At 39.3% G+C, this 19,976-nt stretch overlaps 1 protein-coding gene across 4 annotated transcripts in view; it reads right to left on the reverse strand.

Moving 5' to 3' along the window:
* Positions 1 to 19,976, reverse strand: part of FNDC3A (fibronectin type III domain containing 3A) — a 221,055-nt gene that overhangs the window by 71,174 nt on the left and 129,905 nt on the right. For all 4 annotated transcript variants that reach the window (XM_010363846.2, XM_010363844.2, XM_010363847.2 and 1 more), the window contains 2 exons: positions 18,869 to 18,945; positions 1,969 to 2,206 (listed from right to left, as the gene is read on the reverse strand). In XM_010363846.2, coding sequence (XP_010362148.1) covers positions 1,969 to 2,206; positions 18,869 to 18,945 — 315 coding nt within the window. The remainder of the gene's footprint in view (positions 1 to 1,968; positions 2,207 to 18,868; positions 18,946 to 19,976) is intronic.

The following is a 19,976-nucleotide window of genomic DNA, read 5'->3' on the forward strand; positions in this document are numbered from 1 at the left end:
TGTACTGAGCATAAGTGACAGGCAATGCTAAGTGCAGGGAAACAACAGTGATTAAAACAGATTCAGTTCTTAGGGAGTTGATAGTCAAATAAGGGAGACAGACATACAAACACACAATGACAAAAAAGAAATTGTGTTAAGTTTTGTGAAAGATACAAACAAGGTTCAGTGCTAGAGACTGACAAGGTAAGATCAGGAAAGTTTCTTTGAAAACTGAAATCTAAAGGATAAAGGAAATTTATAGAAAAGGCAGAGAGACCACCATGTACAGAGGGACCAAGGCAAGAAAGAACTTGGAGGTTTTGAAAAACTGAAGATATAAGGGGACCAAGGGAAAGTAGTGGACAAGGAAGTCGGGGCCACAGGGCAGAACGTTGCAAGGACAGTTTGCAACCAGAGCTAATTTTGCTTCCTAGAGATCATTTGGAAATGTCTGGAGATATTTTTAGATGTCAGAACATTTAAAATGTTGTGTTGCAGTTGTGTGCTACAACTGTGCTACACAATGGCAGTTAGTGGGTAGAGGCCAGGGATGCCTTTAAACATCCTACAATGCAGAGTTTTGTCCTCTACAATGAAGACTTATCCATCCTAAAACATCAATAGTGGCATGTTTGAGAAACCCTACTCTAGTCTAAGGGAAGGGTTTAGGATTTTATTCTAATTGCAATAAGAAATCACTGAAACAGTTCAAACAGAACAGTCTGATTAATATTTGAAAATAATTACTGTGGCTGAGAATTGATTATTGGGGGCAAGAATGGAAACAAAACCAACTGGAAGATCATTGTTGCAGTTGTCCTGGCAAGAGCTGATGGTGGATGGATTTGAGTGGCAATGGGGAAGTAGTAGAAAAAATTCAGAAACTTCTGAAAATAAAACTGATACTAATTGATGTAAGGGTTGGAAAAGGAGAAATCAAATTTGACCAGCTGGCTTTCAGTTGAGCGAACTAAGTGGCTAGTGGACCACCTACTGAGATGAAGGGACAGAAAAAAAGCAAGTCGTGGGGGTCCACATTTGACATTTCTGTTTAGAAATGTTCTGAAATGCATGAGACATCTGTGTGGAGTTACTGAGAAGGCAGTCAGGAATAAGTCTGGCACTTAGAGAGGTTTGGGTTGAAGATATAAATGTGAGAGCTATCAGTATACAGGCAGTGTTTAAAGCTATGAGACATATCAAGGTACTATTTTGTGTTTATGTTTGGTAGCCTACTCTTTCCCCAAATTTATTAACTCCCTGAGGGCAGAGGTTACGTTTTTTGTTTTTCTTTTTTTTTTTTTTTTTGAGATGGAGTCTCACTCTGTCACCCAGGCTGGAGTGCAGTGGCACTATCTCAGCTCACTGCAACTTCCGGCTCGCTGGTTCAAGTGATTCTCCCGCCTCAGCCTCCTGAGTAGCTGGGATTACAGGCGTGCATCACCACGCCCGGCTAAGTCTTGTATTTTTAGTAGAGGCGGGGTTTCATCATGTTGGTCAGACTGATCTTGAATTCCTGACCTCGTGATCCACCCACCTCGGCCTCCCAAAGTGCTGGCATTACAGGCGTGAGCCACCGCACCTGGCCTCAAGGTTATGTTTTTTCAATCCCTCACAGAGCTTAGCAACTTTGTGTAGTGGCATCACAGCCGACAGGATTTAACAATGCCATGGTTATTCCAGGCTGAAAATTTTCTCAGCGCCTAGATTGCAGGCCAGAGGAAAAGACCTCTTGTTTGAATGTACACCACTAAGTAGTGCTGCATGATATAAGTTACTTCCCCTCTTTGATTTTTCTGTTTACTTACCTGCCTTGAAGGGTGATCATGAGGATGAAGCACCTAATATAGTACTTGAGTAAAAGAAAAATGCCTGTTATATTATTACCATGTGCTGTTTCTTTAATGTGATATGATAATGGCATCTATTATATCCAAGCAAAGAATATCCAATTCAATAACAGTGGAATACTTTTAGATGTCTTACCTACATCTCCATAGACTTGTGAAGACTGATACTGTGGCATATACTGTGTTGTCATGTCTCCAGCTCCAGTCACTGGTGAGTACATATGACGTGGTGGAGGGGGCATCATGGTAGGGACAGGAATGAAACCAGGCAGAGGAGGATGTGGAGAACGGTGGAGAACTGTGTGACCACCAGGGTGAAACTCTGGTGCCTGAGGGACCACGACAACTCTTCGAACACCATTGTCTTCAATAATCTACAACATGAACATAAGATTAAAATTTCTTCCACAGAATATAAGCAATTATTTTAAAAATGTTAAGAGTAAGGTGGGCATGGTGGCTCATGCCTCTAATTCCAGCACTTTGGGAGGCCGAGGTGGGTGGGTCACCTGGGGTCAGGAGTTCAAGAACAGCCTGGGCAACATGGTGAAACCCCATCTCTACTAATAATACAAAAATTAGCCGGGCATGGTGGCCTATACTTGTAATTCCAGCTACTCGGAAGGCTGAGGCAGGAGAATTGCTTGAACCTAGGAGGTGGAGGTTGCGGTGAGCCGAGATAGCGCCATTGCACTCTAGCCTGGGCGACAGAGCAAGACTCTGTCTCAAAAATTAAAAAATAAATAAATAAAATAAAAAATAAATAAAAAATAAAATAAAATAAAATAAAAATGTTAAGAGTGAGAATTTTTACACCATTAGAAATTTAAAAATTTTGGAGAATCAACATGAAAAGAACTTATTAAATATACTGGTAGATATAAATTAGCACCAAACAAAATGAAGAATTAGTTTTTGTTATACAATTCAATATAAACCTTAAAACACTGATTAGACAAGCTAAAGAATAACATAAGTTATGATACTAGATATTTATCCTATGTGCACTTCCTGATGGAGTAATTTTGGTTTAGACACAAGAGGTTCAGGAATCAATTTCTTTTTCTATATTATGACTGGGAGTGAGGGAAAACAACTTGTGGAAAGAACAAATAGAAAACAAAACAACTGGATCCAGACTCTATCAGACAATCAATGACATGTTAGAATTTAGATGCAAAATTCTTATGACCATGACCAGGACAATTTTACAGCTGATCATTTAAAGGGACACAAATACTGAATATTATCATATTAACTCCTAGTTAGGAAAAATATCTGTGGCTTTGAGGCTTAGAAATTACAAACTAAAAAAAAAAAACAAAAAACAAAAAACAGGAATTACACCGTGGGGATAAATTTTTTTAAATGATAAGACTTACTCCCCTGTGAACCTTACTGGAGCTAAAAAGACACACAGGAAACCCTAAAAAATTAAAGGACTTTATCTCAAAATTAGAAATCCCTCAGTAAAATAGGGCCCCTATTCTTTTAGACTTAAATGGTAACTATCAAGGTATAACAAATGGCTAATACCTTCCTCAGGAAAAGAAAATGATCACAATGTTAAGTGCTAATTTAAAGGCAAATCCTAATTTTCAGGAAGGCAAAGTTTTATTATGCTTAAGGACAGCAAATCATTTTATAAATATATGTGCTTGGTAGGTATAGGTATAGGTATACTAGAAAACACACTTATCTGGGTATAGATAAGCCTAAATTACAAACATTAAGTAGATTATTAAACTCTCCTTACCTACTGGAGTGTAACATGACTCTTCTAACAGGGGACTACAAGACCAAATGAATTAACTGTTTTTAATATGCTGGGTCTAGAAACATAATGTCTTGTTTTCAGCAAAATGGATGCCTCAGACCCCTTTCTCTCTATTTAACTCAGTTCTGAATTTAAGCCTCAAGCAAGCACATATGATTGATGGGAACTAAATAATATCCAGAACCCTACCTGAAGGGAATCTAGAAACTGCTGATAGCTTTTTAGGTTCTACCCTACAGGAAGTTTGAAATGGATTTTAAGTGAGTCAAATCACAGTATCTGTCACAATACTTTTATCACTCTCCAATTCACAAATCTTAAAAAACTCTCCATTTCCAAGAGGCTTGTACTTCATATTCATTCAACCTGGTTCCAACCTACCTTCAAAGTCATATCATTCTTTTGCAACAAATCCTGAACCATTAACTGCAGTCAGGCTGGTATAACAAAAAACTTGTCTTCACAGTGACTATACATTTCTATACCCTGTACTTTTGTTTATGCAATTTTTCTTCTTCACTTTGCTTCCCTTTAATCTATAATAATCTTGTCTATCCTTCCAATTCTAGCTCTAATTTTACCTCCTCCACTCATTTAAAACATTATTTTTCAGCAAAACAAACTGATAATTCAAAGAAAGAAAAACCTTAGAATGCTATATTAAATATTTGTGGGGAACCCATACTAACAGGGACAAACACAACCAGTAAGTTATTTAGCATGTTGCAAGGTGATAAATACTATGGAAAAGGCAGAGCAAGTAAGGGCTATCAGAAGTGTTGTCAGAAAGGAGCAGGTTACAGAATAAATACAGTGATCAGAGTAGACCTTATTGGCAAAGTAAAGCTTTAACAGAAACTTCAAGGAAGTGGGAGGAATTAACCATGCAGAAATCTGGAAGATTTGTTCTAGGCAGAGGTAACAGTTAGAATAAAGCCCCTAAGGTAGAAGTGGGGCTGATTATACCCAAGTAATGAAAGGAAGCTGGTGTGACTGCATGAGTATAAAGGAGCAAAGGCAGAAGCAGATGAAGTCAAAGAAATGAAGGGGTGATAGGGTGGTCAGGCACCACGACACAGGCTACTATTAAGGAGTTGGAGTTCATCATTTACTGTCAGTGGAATGGGAAATCATTACAAAGTTTTGGGCAGAAGAGTGATAAAATCTAGTGTTTCTGACTCCTAGAGGATATGTGGTAGGGTCTGGAGACATTTATAGTTGTCACAACTTGGGGAGGGGAAGGGCAGGTGCACTATTAACATCTAGAGAGTAGAGTGGCCAGGAATGCTGCTAAATACCCAATAACACAGAGGACAACAAAAGCATCATCCCACCTCAAATGTTTACATTACTACAGTTGAGAATTCCTGATGTAACCTTATATTTGACAGGATTATTCTGGCTGCTGAGTTGAGAACAGATCATATGGAGGCAAAGACAAAAGCAGGGAAACCATTCAGAAAGCTACTGTAGTAATCTAGGCAAGAGATGATCATGGCTAAGACCAGGGAGGCAGCAGTGGTGACGGTGAGAAGTGACCCACATTCTGCATATATTTAAAAGTAGAGGCCAGGTACCGTGGCTCATGCCTGTAATCCCAGCACTTTGGGAGGCTGAGGCAGGTGGATCATGAGGTCAGGAATTCGAGACCAGCCTGGCCAATATGGTGAAATTCCGTCTCTACTAAAAATACAAAAATTAGCCAGGCATGGTGGCACGCACCTGTAGTCCCAGCTGCTCAGGAGGCTGAGGCAGAAGATTCGTTTGAACTCGAGAGGCAGAGGTTGCAGTGAGCCGAGATTGTGCCACTGCACCCAGCCTGGGTGACAGAGCAAGACTCCATCTCAAAAAGAAAAAAAAAAAGTAAAGAAACAAGACAAGATTAGCTGATGACTCCATGTGGGAAGTGAGAAAAAGTAGTTAGGGAAGAACAGTCTTCTATCAATGTGATGAGGAAGGCTGTGGAGTAGAACAAGTTTTTTTCAGGGGAAGAGATTTGGAGTTTCAAGTTTTGCACTTGTGAGTTTGAAGAGTTGATAAGACAACTTAGTGGAAATGTTGAATAGACTGTTAAGATATACTAGTCTGCAACTCTGGAAAGATTGGGAAGGGATGACCAAGCAAGGTAGAAGGAAAACTAAGAGAGTGTATAGAGTCTGGAAGTTTGGTGAAACGTGTCAAGGAGGAAGGACTAACTGTGTCAAATGCTGCTGACAGGTCAAGCTTCCCATTCAGGAAGACTAAGAATCTGACCAATGGATTTAGCAATGTAGACATTACTGTGATCTTGGAAAGCAGTTTTGGTACAGTCATAGGGTCAAAGCCTTACTGTAGTGGGTTTAAGAGAAAAAGTAAGGAGAAGAATTAGAGCTAACTGCACAATTTAAAAATGTTCTGCTGCAAAGGGGAATACAGAAATAGGGTGGTGGCTCATAGGAGTAGTGAAGTCAAGAAACTTTCATGTTTTGTTGTTTTCAGGAGTGAAATTACAAAAGGCTCAAGATACTAATGAAAATAACCCAGCAGAGAACAAGAAACTGATAATGCAGAAGAGAGAAAAGAAAAATGCTAGAAAATGCTAGAAATATGCAGGCAAAAAGGGACGGGTTCCAGTATCCCAGTGGGGGAACTGAGTCTGGACAGGAGCAGGAAAGTTTGTGTTACAGATGAGGAAGTAGAGTTTGGGGGCTGGATGAGAAGGCAGAGCACATAACTGCAGATGCGCAAATACTGGTGGAGGTGTGGGGCTAGGAGTCTGTGGAAGACACCATTTGACTGCTCCCCCATGAACTCTCCCCCAGGTACTACAATCTCAGTGAGCTCTCTCTCCTATAATTTCTTTTTTTTTTTTTTTTTTTTTTTTGAGACGGAGTCTCGCTCCGTCGCCAGGGCTGGAGTGCAGTGGCCGGATCTCAGCTCACTGCAAGCTCCGCCTCCCGGGTTTACGCCATTCTCCTGCCTCAGCCTCCCGTAGCTGGGACTACAGGCGCCCGCCACCTCGCCCGGCTAGTTTTTTGTATTTTTTAGTAGAGACGAGGTTTCACAGTGTTAGCCAGGATGGTCTCGATCTCCTGACCTCGTGATCCGCCCGTCTCGGCCTCCCAAAGTGCTGGGATTACAGGCTTGAGCCACCGCGCCCGGCTCTCCTATAATTTCTACTGCATTTATTCTGTATCACTTGTTTGATATTTTTAACACTTAAGTGTTAATTTTTCAGATGCATATGTCTTACTCCATAATCTAACTGTTAAATTTCTCAAGGGACATATATGAACTAGTTGATCCTTGGAACAATGTTACATACTATTATTATTTTAATTTTTCAGATGGAGAAACTGAGGCACAGAGATGTTAAACAACTTGCCCAGGGTCATATAAGTAGAAAGTGAAGGAGCCAGTATTTGAAGTCAGGCAACTTGGCTTCAGATTCCATGTTCTTATCTACTTTGTGGGCATAGAATCCATAGGCCTTCTAGTGTCTTTTTTGTTGTTGCTATTTACAAGAGATTTGATTAAAAATAAATGGCTAAATTATTTATGAAATTAAAACCACTTTTCTGCTGAGAAAGAACATTTAAAATACAAAGATAAGCTTAGGGGAGAGGAAAATGGAAAGCTACTATTTAACAGGTTCAGAGCTTCAGTTTTCAGCAAGATGAAGAGTTCTGTGGATGGAGGGTGGAGATGGTAGTGCAATGTTGTAAATGCACCTAATGCCATTAAACTGTAAACTTAAAAAAGGTTAAGATGGTAATTTTACGTTATGTGTGTTTTACCACAATTAAAAAAACAGAACAAAACAAAACCCAAACCTAAGATGTAGACAGAGGAGGGGGAAAAAAAAAAAAGCCAGATAAGAACCGAGAGCATGGTGAACTCCACTACCTCAAGCAGCCAGTAACTTCAGAGGAAGGCAACAGACTTCAAAACTATTTGCTAAGTCTCCAGAGGCTCAGGTGCTAAGAAATGGCCACCATGTAGAGGTTAGATTTCGCATCAACAGGGTACACTGATTGTGATGTAAAATAAAATCAGTAAGTTGTGAAAAGGAAAAAAAAGATAAAATATAATTCAAATTTGTCAGTGTACATAAAAATTAAAATACAGGTAAGGTAATAAAATATAATTAAATGAGGCATTAGCATAGTCTGACCACTTAACCACAGATGCCACCTAATTTCTAAGTAGGCAAAGACATGCTTTTTTTTTCTCCTTTATTGAACAGAGACACAATTGAGAAGGGCTGCAGAGAAAGGAAACTGTGTATATTATCTGACATTTTATATTATGTGTCTTCCTTACCAGAATATAAAGCCCATGATAAATGTTTTGTTTATTGCTTTTCCCCCCAGGACCTGGAATAGTACCTAGCACATGGGTTGATGCTCTAAAAGTATTTGTTAAATGAATGATATGATCATATATATATATATGTTCTTTTAGCACTAACAGAATGCTACATTTCTTTCTCCCTCTCTTTACACCACCCAAGCTATTGGGGTTCTGTGACCTTCTCAATTCCCACAACCTTAGCTTCCTCTCTACTTTTTGCAACCTACTTCTATGGTCTCACCCTGAACCCAGAACTATTCCAACTTTAAGCTCTTAAACAATGATACAGCTTAACTTTAAGCTCAAAACAACTTTAAGCTCTTAAACAGTAACACAGACCATTCATTCAACAAACATTTATGTATCTACAAACATACACACAACAGTATGTGACCACAATCTCCTTTCTCTCCAGTTCTTATTATATCTCTTCAATCTCATATAAATCTCTTAGGTCTCCCCACCTTGTAGTTTCTCACACTCCCCTGTCTGTCCCTTTTGGCTGTTGTCCCCAAAAGCAGCAAGAAGACTGAGATCCGATCGATTTGCAAAATCTTTGAAAAAACACACTGACCTCACTGCTGCATGGCCTCATAAAGGCAAAATGAACCACCAGGCACAGCTCAAAGAAGTAACCTGAAACTTTTCCCAAAGTCCAAATAGGCTCTTTCCCCACGTTATGTGATCTATAATTCCTTGCCTGTTAGGCACCCTCTCATTACCATAACAGCCCACATTCTATAAAAAAGGGAGCCATTACAAGAAAGGCAGAACTTCTGATAGTGCCTTTCAGGAGTCCCATTCAGGTAGTTTATAAACTTCTCTTGGTAAGTTATTAACTTCATCACTGAAATAGCAGAAGTGTTACCCTGTCCTGCAATACAATGCTCTTAGGGACTCTAAGTTAGTACTATTTGCTAGTGAATTAAGTTCCTTCTACTCCTGGCATCACTTGCTTTGTATTTAAGTTTTATAGTTTTATGTTTTGTTCATTTCCTCATTTGATAACTTAATTCCACTAGCACGTATTTCTGCCTCTGTGTAGTACATCAATTTCTTAAAACTTTCCTTAGTTGTTAAATTGCAATAATAAAGCTCAGTAAGGTTCTGCCTAAAATAAGGACCAAGCAGGCCCCAGAAATGGCTATGGAGGTTACTTATGTGTAAAGTACATAATCTTGGTGTGTGGACTATATATCATCTTTTCAAATAGTTTGCTTCTTCTGAAGCTTTTTTTCTTTTTCTTTTTTTTTTTTTTTTTTACTTAAAGTTCTGGGATACATGTGCAGAACATGTAGGTTTGTTACATAGGTATACACATGCCATAGTGGTTTGCTGCAGCCATCAACCCATCATCTGTATTAGGTGTTTCTCCTAATGCTATCCCTCTCCTAGCTCCCCATCCCTCCACAGGCCCGTGTGTGATGTTCCCCTCCCTGTGTCCATGTGTTCTCATGGTTCAACTCCCACTTATAAGTGAGAACATGCGGGGTTTGGTTTTCTGTTCCTTTGTTAATCTGCTGAGAATGATGGTTTCCAGCTTCATCCATTTCCCTGCAAAGGACATGAACTCATCCTTTTTATGGCTGCATACTATTCCATAGTGTATATGCACCACAGTCTATCATTGATGGGCATCTGGGTTGGTTCCAAGTCTTTGCTATTGTGAATAGTGCTGCAATAAACATACGTGTGCATGTGTCCTAGTACAAAGATTTATAATCCTTTGGCTATATACCCAGAAATGAGATTGCTGGGTCAAATAGTATTTGTGGTTATAGATCCCTGAGGAATTGTCACACTGTCTTCCACAATGGTTGAACTAATTTACACTACCACCAAGAGTGTAAAAGTGTTCCTATTTCTTCACATCTCTTCAGCATCTGTGGTTTCCTTTTTAACTGGCGTGAGATGGTAGCTCTTTGTGGTTTTGATTTGCATTTCTCTAATGACCAGTGATGATGAGTTGTTTTTCATGTTTGTTGGCCACATACATGTCTTCTTTTGAGAAGTGTCTGTTCAGATCCTTTGTCCACTTTTTGATGGGGTTGAGTTTTTTTTTTTTTTTTTTTTTTTTTAAATATGTTTAAGTTCTTTGTAGATTCTGGATATTAGCCCTTTGTCGGACGGGCAGATTGCAAAAAATTTTCTCCCTTTCTACAGGTTGCCTGTTAACTCTAATGATGGTTTCTTTTGCTGTACAGAAGCAGCTCTTTAGTTTAATTAGGTCCCATTTGTCAATTTTGGCTTTTGTTGCCGTTGCTTTTGGTGTTTTGGTCATGAAGTCTTTGCCCATGCCTATGTCTTGAATGGTACTGCCTAGGTTTTCCTCTAGGGTTTTTATCGTTTTAGGTTTTACGTTTAAGTCTTTAATCCATCTTGAGTTAATTTTTGTATAAGGTGTAAGGAATGGGTCCAGTTTCAGTTTTCTGCATATGGCTAGCCAGTATTCCCAACACCATTTATTAAATAGGGAATCCTTTCCCCATTGCTTGTTTTTGCCTGGTTTGTCAAAGATCAGATGGTTGTAGATGTGTGGTGTCATTTCTGAGGCCTCCGTTCTGTTCCATTGGTATATATATCTGTTTTGGTAACAGTACCATGCTATTTTGGTTACTGTAGATTTGTAGTGTAGTTTGAAGTCAGGCAGTGTGATGCCTCTAGCTTTGTTCTTTTTGTTTAGGATTGTTTTGGCTATACAGGCTTTTTTTGGGTTTCATATGAAATTTAAAGTAGTTTTTCTAATTCTGTGAAGAAAGTCAATGGTAGCTTGATGGGGATAGCATTGAATCTATAAATTACTTTGGGCATTATGTCCATTTTCACAATACTGATTCTTCCTATCCATGAGCATGGAATGTTTTTCCATTGATTTGTGTCCTCTCTTATTTCCTTGAGCAGTGGTTTGTAGTTCTCCTTTAAGAGGTCTTTCACATCCCTTGTAAGTCGTTTTCCTAGGTATTTTATCCTCTTTGTAGCAATTGTGAATGGGAGTTCACTCATGATTTGGCTCTCTGTTTGCCTATTATTGGTATATAGGAATGCTTGTGATTTCTGCACATTGATTTTATATCCTGAGACTTTGCTTAAGTTGCTTATCTGCTTAAGGCAATTTTGGGCTGAGATGATGGGGTTTTTTCTAAATATACAGTCATGTCATCTGCAAACAGAGACAATTTGACTTCCTCTCTTCCTATTTGAAAACCTTTATTTCTTCCTCTTGCCTGATTGCCAGAACTTCCAATACGATGTTGAATAGGAGTGGTGAGAGAGGGTGTCCTTGTCTTGTGCTGGTTTTCAAAGGTAATACTTCCAGCTTTTGCCCATTCAGTATGATATTGGCTGTGGGTTTGTTATAAACAGCTCTTGTTATTTTGAGATACATTCCATCAATACCGAGTTTATTGAAAGTTTTCTATGTCTATTGAGACAATCATGTGGTTTTTGTCATTGGTTCTATTTATGTGATAGATTATGTTTATTGATTTATGTATGTTGAACCAGCTTTGCATCCCAGGGATGAAGCAGACTTGATTGTGGTGGATAAGCTTTCTCATGTGCTGCTGGATTCAGTTTGCCAGTATTTTACTGAGGATTTTTGCATCAATGTTCATCAGGCATACTGGCCTGAAATTTTCTTTTTTTGTTGTGTCTCTGCCAGGTTTTGGTATCAGGATGATGCTGGTCTCATAAAATGAATTAGGGAGGAGTCCGTCTTTTTCTGTTTTTTGAAATACTTTCAGAAGGAATGGTAACAGATCCTCTTTGTAGCTCTGGTAGAATTCAGTTGTGAATCCATCTGGTCCTGGGCTTTTTTTGGTTGTTAGGCTATTAATTACCCCCTCAATTTCAGAACTTGTTATTGGTCTATTCAGGGATTCCACTTCTTCCTGGTTCAGTCTTTGGGGGGTGTATATGTCCAGGAGTTTACCCATTTCTTCTAGATTTTCTAGTTTATTTGCATAGAGGTGTTTATAGTATTTTCTGATGGTAGTCTGTATTTCTGTGGGATCAGTGATGATATCCCCTTTATCATTTTTTATTGTGTCTATTTGATTTTTCTCTCTTTTCTTCTTTAACAGTCTAGCTAGTGGTCTATTTTGTTCATCTTTTCAAAACGGCTCCTGAATTGATTGATTTTTTTTGAAGGGTTTCTTTTTGTCTCTATCTCCTTCAGTTCTGGTCTGATCTTAGTTATTTCTTGTCTTCTACTAGCTTCTGAATTGGTTTGCTCTTGCTTCTCTAGTTCTTTTAATTGTGACGTTAGGGTGTCGATTTTAGATATTTCCCACTTTCTCATGCGGACATTTAGTGCTATAAGTTTCCCTCTACATACTGCTTTAAATGTGTCCTGGAGATTATGGTATGTTGTGTCTTTGTTCTCATTTGTTTCAAAGAACATCTTTATTTCTGCCTTCGTTTTGTTATTTACCCAGTACTCATTCAGGAGCAGGCTGTTCGGTTTCCATGTAGCTGTGCAGTTTTTGTGAATTTCTTAATCCTGAGTTCTAATTTGATTGCACCGTGATCTGAGAGACTGTTTGTTATAATTTCTGTTCTTTTACATTTGCTGAGGAGTGTTTTTACTTCCAATTATGTGGTCAATTTTAGAATAAGTGTGATGTGGTGCTGAAAAAATGTATACTGTGTGGATTTGGGGTGGAGAGTTCTGTAGATATCTATTAGGTCAGCTTGGTGCAGAGCTAAGTTCAAGTCCTGGACATCCTTGTTAATTTTCTTTCTCATTGATCTGATACTGACAGTGGAGTGTTCAAGTCTCCCATCACTATTGTGTGGGAGTCTGTCTCTTTGTAGGTCTCTAAGAATTTGCTTTATGAATCTGGGTGCTCCTGTATTGGGTGCACATATATTTAGGATAGTTAGCTGTTCCTGTTGAATTGATCCCTTTACCATTATGTAATGCCCTTCTTGTCTCTTTTGATCTTTGTTGGTTTAAAGTCTGTTTTATCAAAGACTAGGATTGCAATTCCTGTTTCTTTTTTTTTTTTTCCTTCCATTTGCTTGGTAAATATTCCTCCATCCCTTTATTTTGAGCCTATGTGTGTCTCTGCATGTGAGATGGTCTCCCAAATACAGCACACTGACGGGTCTTGACTCTTTATCCAATTTGCCAGTCTGTGTCTTTTAATTGGGGCATTTAGCCCATTTACATTTAAGTTTAATACTGTTATGTGTAAATTTGATCCTGTCATTATGATGCTAGCTGGTTATTTTGCCTGCTAGTTGCTGCATTCTCTTCCTAGAGTCAATGGTCTTTACAATTTGGCATGTTTTTGCAGTGGCTAGTACTGGTTTTTCCTTTCCATATTTAGTGCTTCCTTCAGGAGCTCTTGTAAGGCAGGCCTGGTGGTGATGAAATCTCTCGTCTTGGCATTTGCTTGTCTGTAAAGGATTTTATTTCTCCTAAACTAAGCTTATGAAGCTTAGTTTGGTTGGATATGAAATTCTGGGTTGAAAATTCTTTCCTTTAAGAATGCTGAATATTGGCCCCCACTCTCTTCTGAATTGTAGGATTTCTGCTATTAGCCTGATGGGGCTTCCCTTTGTGGGTAATCCGATCTTTCTCTCTGGCTGCCCTTAACATTTTTTCCTTCATTTCAACCTTGGTGAATCTGACGACTATGTGTCTTGGGTTTTCTCTTCCCAAGGAGCATCTTAGTGGTGTTCTCTGTATTTCCTGAATTTGAATGTTGGCCTGTGTTGCTAGGTTGGGGAAGTTCTCCTGGATAATATCCTGGAGAGTGTTTTCCAACTTGGATCCATACTCCTCATCACTTTCAGGTACACCAATCAAACATAGCTTTGGACTTTTCACATAGTCCCATATTTCTTGGAGGCTTTGTTCGTTCATTTTCATTCTTTTCTCTCTAATCTTTTCTTCACACTTTATTTCATTAAGTTGATCTTCAAAGTCTGATATCCTTTCTGCTTGATTGATTTGGCTGTTGATACTTGTGCATGCTTCACAAAGTTCTTGTGCTGTGTTTTTCAGTTCCATCAGGTCATTTATGTTCTTCTCCTAAACTGGTTATTCTAGTTAGCAATTCCTCTAACCTTTTTTCAAGGTTCTTAGCTTCCTTGCATTGGATTAGAATATGCTCCTTTAGTTCAGAGGAGTTTATTATTACCTACCTTCTGAAGCCTACTTCTGTCAATTCGTCAAATTCATTCATTCTCCATCCAAATTTGTTCACTTGCTGGCGAGGAGTTGTGATCCTTTGGAGGAGGTTTTTGGAATTTTCAGCCTTTTTGTGCTGGTTTTTCCTCATCTTCATGGATTTATCTACCTTTGGTCTTTGATGTTGGTGACCTTCGGATGGGGTTGCTGTGTGGACATCCTTTTTCTTGATGTTGATGCTATTCCTTTCTTTTACTTTTCCTTATAATAGTCAGGCCCCTCTGCTGCAGGTCTGCTGGAATTTGCTGGAGGTCCACCCCGACCCTGTTTGCCTGGGTAGTGCCAGCAGAGGCTGCAGAACAGCACAGATTGCTGCCTGTTCTTTCCTCTGGAAGCTTCGCCCCAGAGGGGCACCTACGGGATGCCAGCTGGAGCTCTCCTGTATGAGGAGTCTGTCGACCCCTGCTGGGAGGTATCTCCCAGTCAGGAGGCACTGGGGTTAGGGACCCAGTTAAGGAGGCAATGTGTCCCTTAGCAGAGCTCAAGGGCTGTGCTGGGAGATCCACTGCTCTCTTTAGAGCCGGGAGGCAGGAACATTTAAGTCTGCTGAAGCTGCACCCACACCTGCCCGTTCCCCCAGGTGCTCTGTCCCAGGAAGATGAGAGTTTTATCTATAAGCCCCTGACTGGGGCTGGAGCCTTTCTTTCAGAGATGTCCTGTCCAGAGAGGAGGAATCTAGAGAGGCAGTCTGGCTACAGTGGCTTTGCTGAGCTGAGGTGGGCTCCGCCCAGTTCCAACTTCCTAGTGGCTTTCTCTACACTGTTGGGCGGTGGGCTGGGGGGGGACAGCCTACTCAAGCCTCAGTTAATGGCAGACGCCCCTCCCCCATCAAGCTTGAGTGTCCTAGGTGGACTTCAGACTGCTATGCTGGCAGCAAGAATTTCAAGCCAGTGGATCTTAGCTTGCTGAGCTCTGTGGGGATGGGATCTGCTAAGCTAGACCACTTGGCTCTGCGATTTCAGCCCCCTTTCCAGGGGAGTGAACGGTTCTGTCTTGCTGGCATTCCAGAAGCCACTGGAGTATGAAAAAAATCTCTTGCAGCTAGCTCAGTGTCTGCCCAAATGCCTGCCCAGTTTTGTGCTTGAAACCCAGGGCCCTGGTGGTGTAGGCACCCAAGGGAATCTCCTGGTCTGTGGGTTGTGAAGACTGTGGGAAAAGTGTAGTATCTGGGCCAGAATACACCGTTCCTCATGGCACAGTCCCTCACAGCTTCCCTTGGCTAGGGGAGGGAGTTCCCTGATCTCTTTTGCTTCCTGGGTGAGGCGATGCCCCACCCTGCTTCAGCTCGCCCTCTGTGGAAGAATCAAGTCTTATATACTGGAAACTTAAATTAACTAAAAAATGACGAGACTAGATTTTTGTCTTTGGATTACCCTGTGTAATGAAAATGACACATTTTCTACAGATCATCTTCATCTTAAATTAAGATTAATAATAGTAGCCCACTAGTTTCACATAATCCTTCCAGGAAGACTATAGTTAAAATTAATTTATGTGACAACTATTTATGGGATACCTACTACATTTGAGTTACCACAAGAACACAAAAATAATTAAAAGGCAGTTCCTATCCTAAGGAACCTAAAATCCTGTAGGAGTAAAAATACATATGCAGTTGTCCCTTGGTATGCATGGGGGACTGGTTCCAGGACCTTCCGTGGAAACCAAAATCTTCTAATGCTCAAGCCTCTGATATAAAATGGAGTAGTATTTGCTTATAACCTACAACATCCTCTGGTATACTTTAAATCATCTCTAGATTACTTATACCTAATATAATATAAATGCTGTGTAAATAGTTATATTGTATTCTTTAAGAAATATGACAAGAAAGTCTATACATGTTCAGTATAGATGCAATTTTTTTTCAAATATTTTCAATCTGTGGTTGGTTGAATCCACAGATTTGGAACCTAAGGATATGAAGGGCTAACTGTACATACTTATATTAGGTGATATGTATTATAACCAAGAAGTGGTTCAATACCACTTCTGGTATTGAAGTGATCTAGGCCCCCAAGGGTCGACAGAATTTTAGAAGGCAGAAATGGATAAATGAATAACATTCCTTAGATAACTGCATTAAGGAAACACCAAGTAAGCATGTGAGAAATGTTTGGCTACAAAAATGGACATAATTGGAAGTATTAAGAAAATGGTGCCAAGGCAAAACCAGGACAGAACCGTGTAAAGCCTTAAATGTCAAGAAATCTAAACTTCGTTGAGTGGACAAGCCGGCTATAGGCTCTTTATGACCAAAGAATTGCTATAGGAAGATTATCTCTGTGGCTCTTGGTCTAAAGATATAGAACCTCAACTCGGATGATTATCTGATTTACAAATATTTACTGAGCCCCTACTATATGACAGGCTGTATACTCAGCATTGAGGATATAAAGATGAATAAGAGTCTTATATGATCTAGGTTTCTTACTTCTTACCTCATTCCCTACTATTCTTCCTTGATGAATCAGTCCAGTCATATTGACTTCCTTACTGTTCCCAGGCACGCTGTCATCTTAGGCCACTTGCACTAGCCATTTCTGTCCAGAATCCTCTTTTCTCAGAGAGATGTACAGCTAAACCCCACCTGTCCTTCAAGACTTGGCTGAAATCTTACCTGCCCAATGAGGCCTATTCTGACCACTCTATTGTAAAATATAACCAGCTTGAACACATTATAGAATTTTTTTTATTTTTTTTTTTTGAGACAGAGTCTCACTCTGTCTCCCAGGCTGGAGTGTAGTGGTGCAATCTCCGCTCACTGCAACCTCCGCCTCCCAGGTTCAAGAGATTCTCCTGCTTTAGCCTCCCTAGTAGCTGGGACTGCAGGCACCTGCTACCATGTCCAGCTAATTTTTGTATATTTTGTAGAGACAGGGTTTCACCAGGCTGGTCTCGAACTCTTGACCTCAGGTGATCCGCCCACCTTGGCCTCCCAAAGTACTGGGATTACAGGCGTGAGCCACCGTGCCCAGCAAACATTATAGAGTTTATCCACTTTTTATTTTCCTCTCCCCATAAGAATATAAACCACAGAGTGGCATGAGTCTTTGCCTCTTTCAGTCATGGACATATTCCAAGCACCCAAGCGTGCCTGACATATATAAACACTCAATACATATTTGTGGAACACTGTTGAATATACGAACTGTAAGAATTCATAATCTCAGGAAAGAATTAGTTTCATAAGTTTACGAAAAGAGGAATATATGTATCAGTAATATGCCATGAAAGCCCAAAGGGGGAAGCACCTGCAAAGGCTCAGGGAAAACTGCTTTCAGAGCTCACGACGAAGTGAAATGAAAAGGGTAGGAGTTTGCCACAAACAATAAAACAAAAAGGTACTGTAAGATGAGAGAAGAGCAGATAACCTACAAGTGCACTGAAAGAACTTGTCTTAATCATCTTTTTATCACTAGCTCCCAATACAGAGCTTAGTACGTGGTGCCACTCAATAAATCATGAACTGAACTATGCTAGAGAACAGTCTTCATGTAACAGAAGATCTGAGAAGGTGCAACAGAGAAGTAGAAAAAAAAAAAAAAAATCAGGGCAGCATGATGTCAAGGAAATCTGCAGTAAATCTTATCAGTGGTACCAAATTTTACCAGAGGTCAAAGAGGACCAGGCTGGAAAGTAGGCCTTTGGATTTGGTACACAGTGGAGGGCAGTTTTAGTAGAGTAATATAGACAGAATGCAGACTATATCAAGGAGTCAGTGTGCTAAACAAAAGTAGAGATAGTTAGTAGAGACTGTTCTGAAAAGCTTACAAGGTAATTGCAGTACATGATCTCATCTCATGAGGAAGGCACTGAGACTGAAGGAAGTTGATTTGCCCAAGACCATGCAGCCAGCAAAGGTTTGAAATAAGATATGGATTCTCCTTTTCTGACTCTAAACCTCATTCCATTCTCTCCTTCCCAGCATGCTCTTCTTTTGCCGTCGTTCATGTGATTGAGTGCTTCATAGAGTGGGCAGAAAATCCACCCCAATATCCCACCACCAATATTCTGGCATAATCAGGGACGAAGTAACAGAGGGTCTGAAGAAAACTTCAAGTGTAAATTCAATGCTAGGGAAAGAAACTGATTATTTCCCAAAATAGTCTGAGGCAACGAGTGCAGACTATACGAAACCTCAGTAGTGGAAGATGTTGAACACCTGCAGATTTTACAGTTTAATTCAGTTTGCCTGTGTTCATAAATTACTATAAGGTCAGAGCTTTCCAGCCATTGTACATAAAAGGTTACAGGTGTGTGGAGATACTGATTTCCCCTCATCCCTCATGGTTGCAGAGCTAAACTCTTTTCTATTGAACACAACATGCCATACAATTACCATCAGTGTCTGAGATTCTTTGTATGAATAAAGTTGGAAGCAGTCTTGGGTTACATCTGAGCAAATGACTAAATTTTAAAATGTCAGTGTAGGCACCTTTACAACCTAAAATATTATTTTTATTTAGTCATATATTTAGGGAGATAAAACTCTAGAATGAATTTTCTTTTGTGATTTAATACCCAAAGACAAGGCCAAATGATGAGTGCTGCCAATAAAAATTTTTCTTCCTTTCCAAACGTACTAAGATACTTGAAATAAATAGATTTATGATAGATACACAACACTCGGTGAGCCTCAGTAATTAAATGGTATTTTTTCATCAAAATCAAAGAGAATAATCACTATTATATAAATATGAAAAGAAAAATAGCATAAAAACATACCTGTGGGGCATATCCAGGAGGCACATAGATAGGAGGCACAGAACCATTTGGAGACATCATTGGAACCTGAGCAGGACCTGAATGGGTCACAGAAATGATGTATTAACCCATGATTGCTTATCGGGCTAAAGTTGAAAACAATTTGAATTACATTTTGAATACTTCATCTAAATACTCAAGCCAACAATAACATTTTTATAAAATTTTATATACATTTTATAAAATTTTATAAAAATTTTATAAAAAGAAATTCAGATGACTGACCTGTTATAAAAATTTATCTTGTAAAGTGCACAAATTACCTTTTACCTACATTTCTGTTTCTTAAAGTTCAAGGGGCGGGGGCGGGGGCGGGGGCGGGGGCGGGTGGGAGGGCATTTAAAAATAGATTAACAGGCTCTCCTACAGATTCTTAGTCAATGGGGTCTTGAATCATTATAGTCACTTTACAAATATCCCAGGTGACTCTTATAATAGTGTAAGTTTAGAAACACTGACCTAGAGAAAAATCAAACTAAACTCTGCATATAAAAATCAATGAAAAATACAAAAGGCAAAATTTTCAAAAATAACAGAGACAAAATAAAAAAGCAAGAGGAAGAATAGTTACAAATTTGGAACTTGCTTTGCTAGGGTTAAAACACTGTGTAATGCGTGACTCATGTCTATGGCAGCTTAAGAACAAAGAAAAATGCCACACGTGTATTTACCCAAAGGAAAAAAAAATTTTTTTTGTTTCTCACACTAAAAAGTTCTAAAAAGGAAAATTCAGCTTCTCTCATTCTACACTTCCTTTCACTTTTATAGTGTTAGGTTTTCCAATTAACTTTTATAACTATTATGTCTAGTTTATCTTCTCTTTTAACGTTTCTGGGAACAAAAGAAGCACTTGGAGAAGGTGTGTTTTGTTCTTTCTAGGAACTAAAATCTTAGTTGCTTTATGTAACTTTTAAAAAAGTCTCTTACCCCCCTTCAGTTCCTTTCTTCCTGTAACTCTACACTGCAGTGTCCCCTCATGCCCACCGGTTTTTAATAACCTGAAATGAAACCTTTTCAAAGAAATTACTTATTTCTAAGGAAATAAGAACAAAGGTCTGATGAAGAATGT

Source organism: Rhinopithecus roxellana, chromosome 18, assembly GCF_007565055.1.
Source record: "Rhinopithecus roxellana isolate Shanxi Qingling chromosome 18, ASM756505v1, whole genome shotgun sequence".
Classification (NCBI taxonomy): domain Eukaryota; kingdom Metazoa; phylum Chordata; class Mammalia; order Primates; family Cercopithecidae; genus Rhinopithecus; species Rhinopithecus roxellana.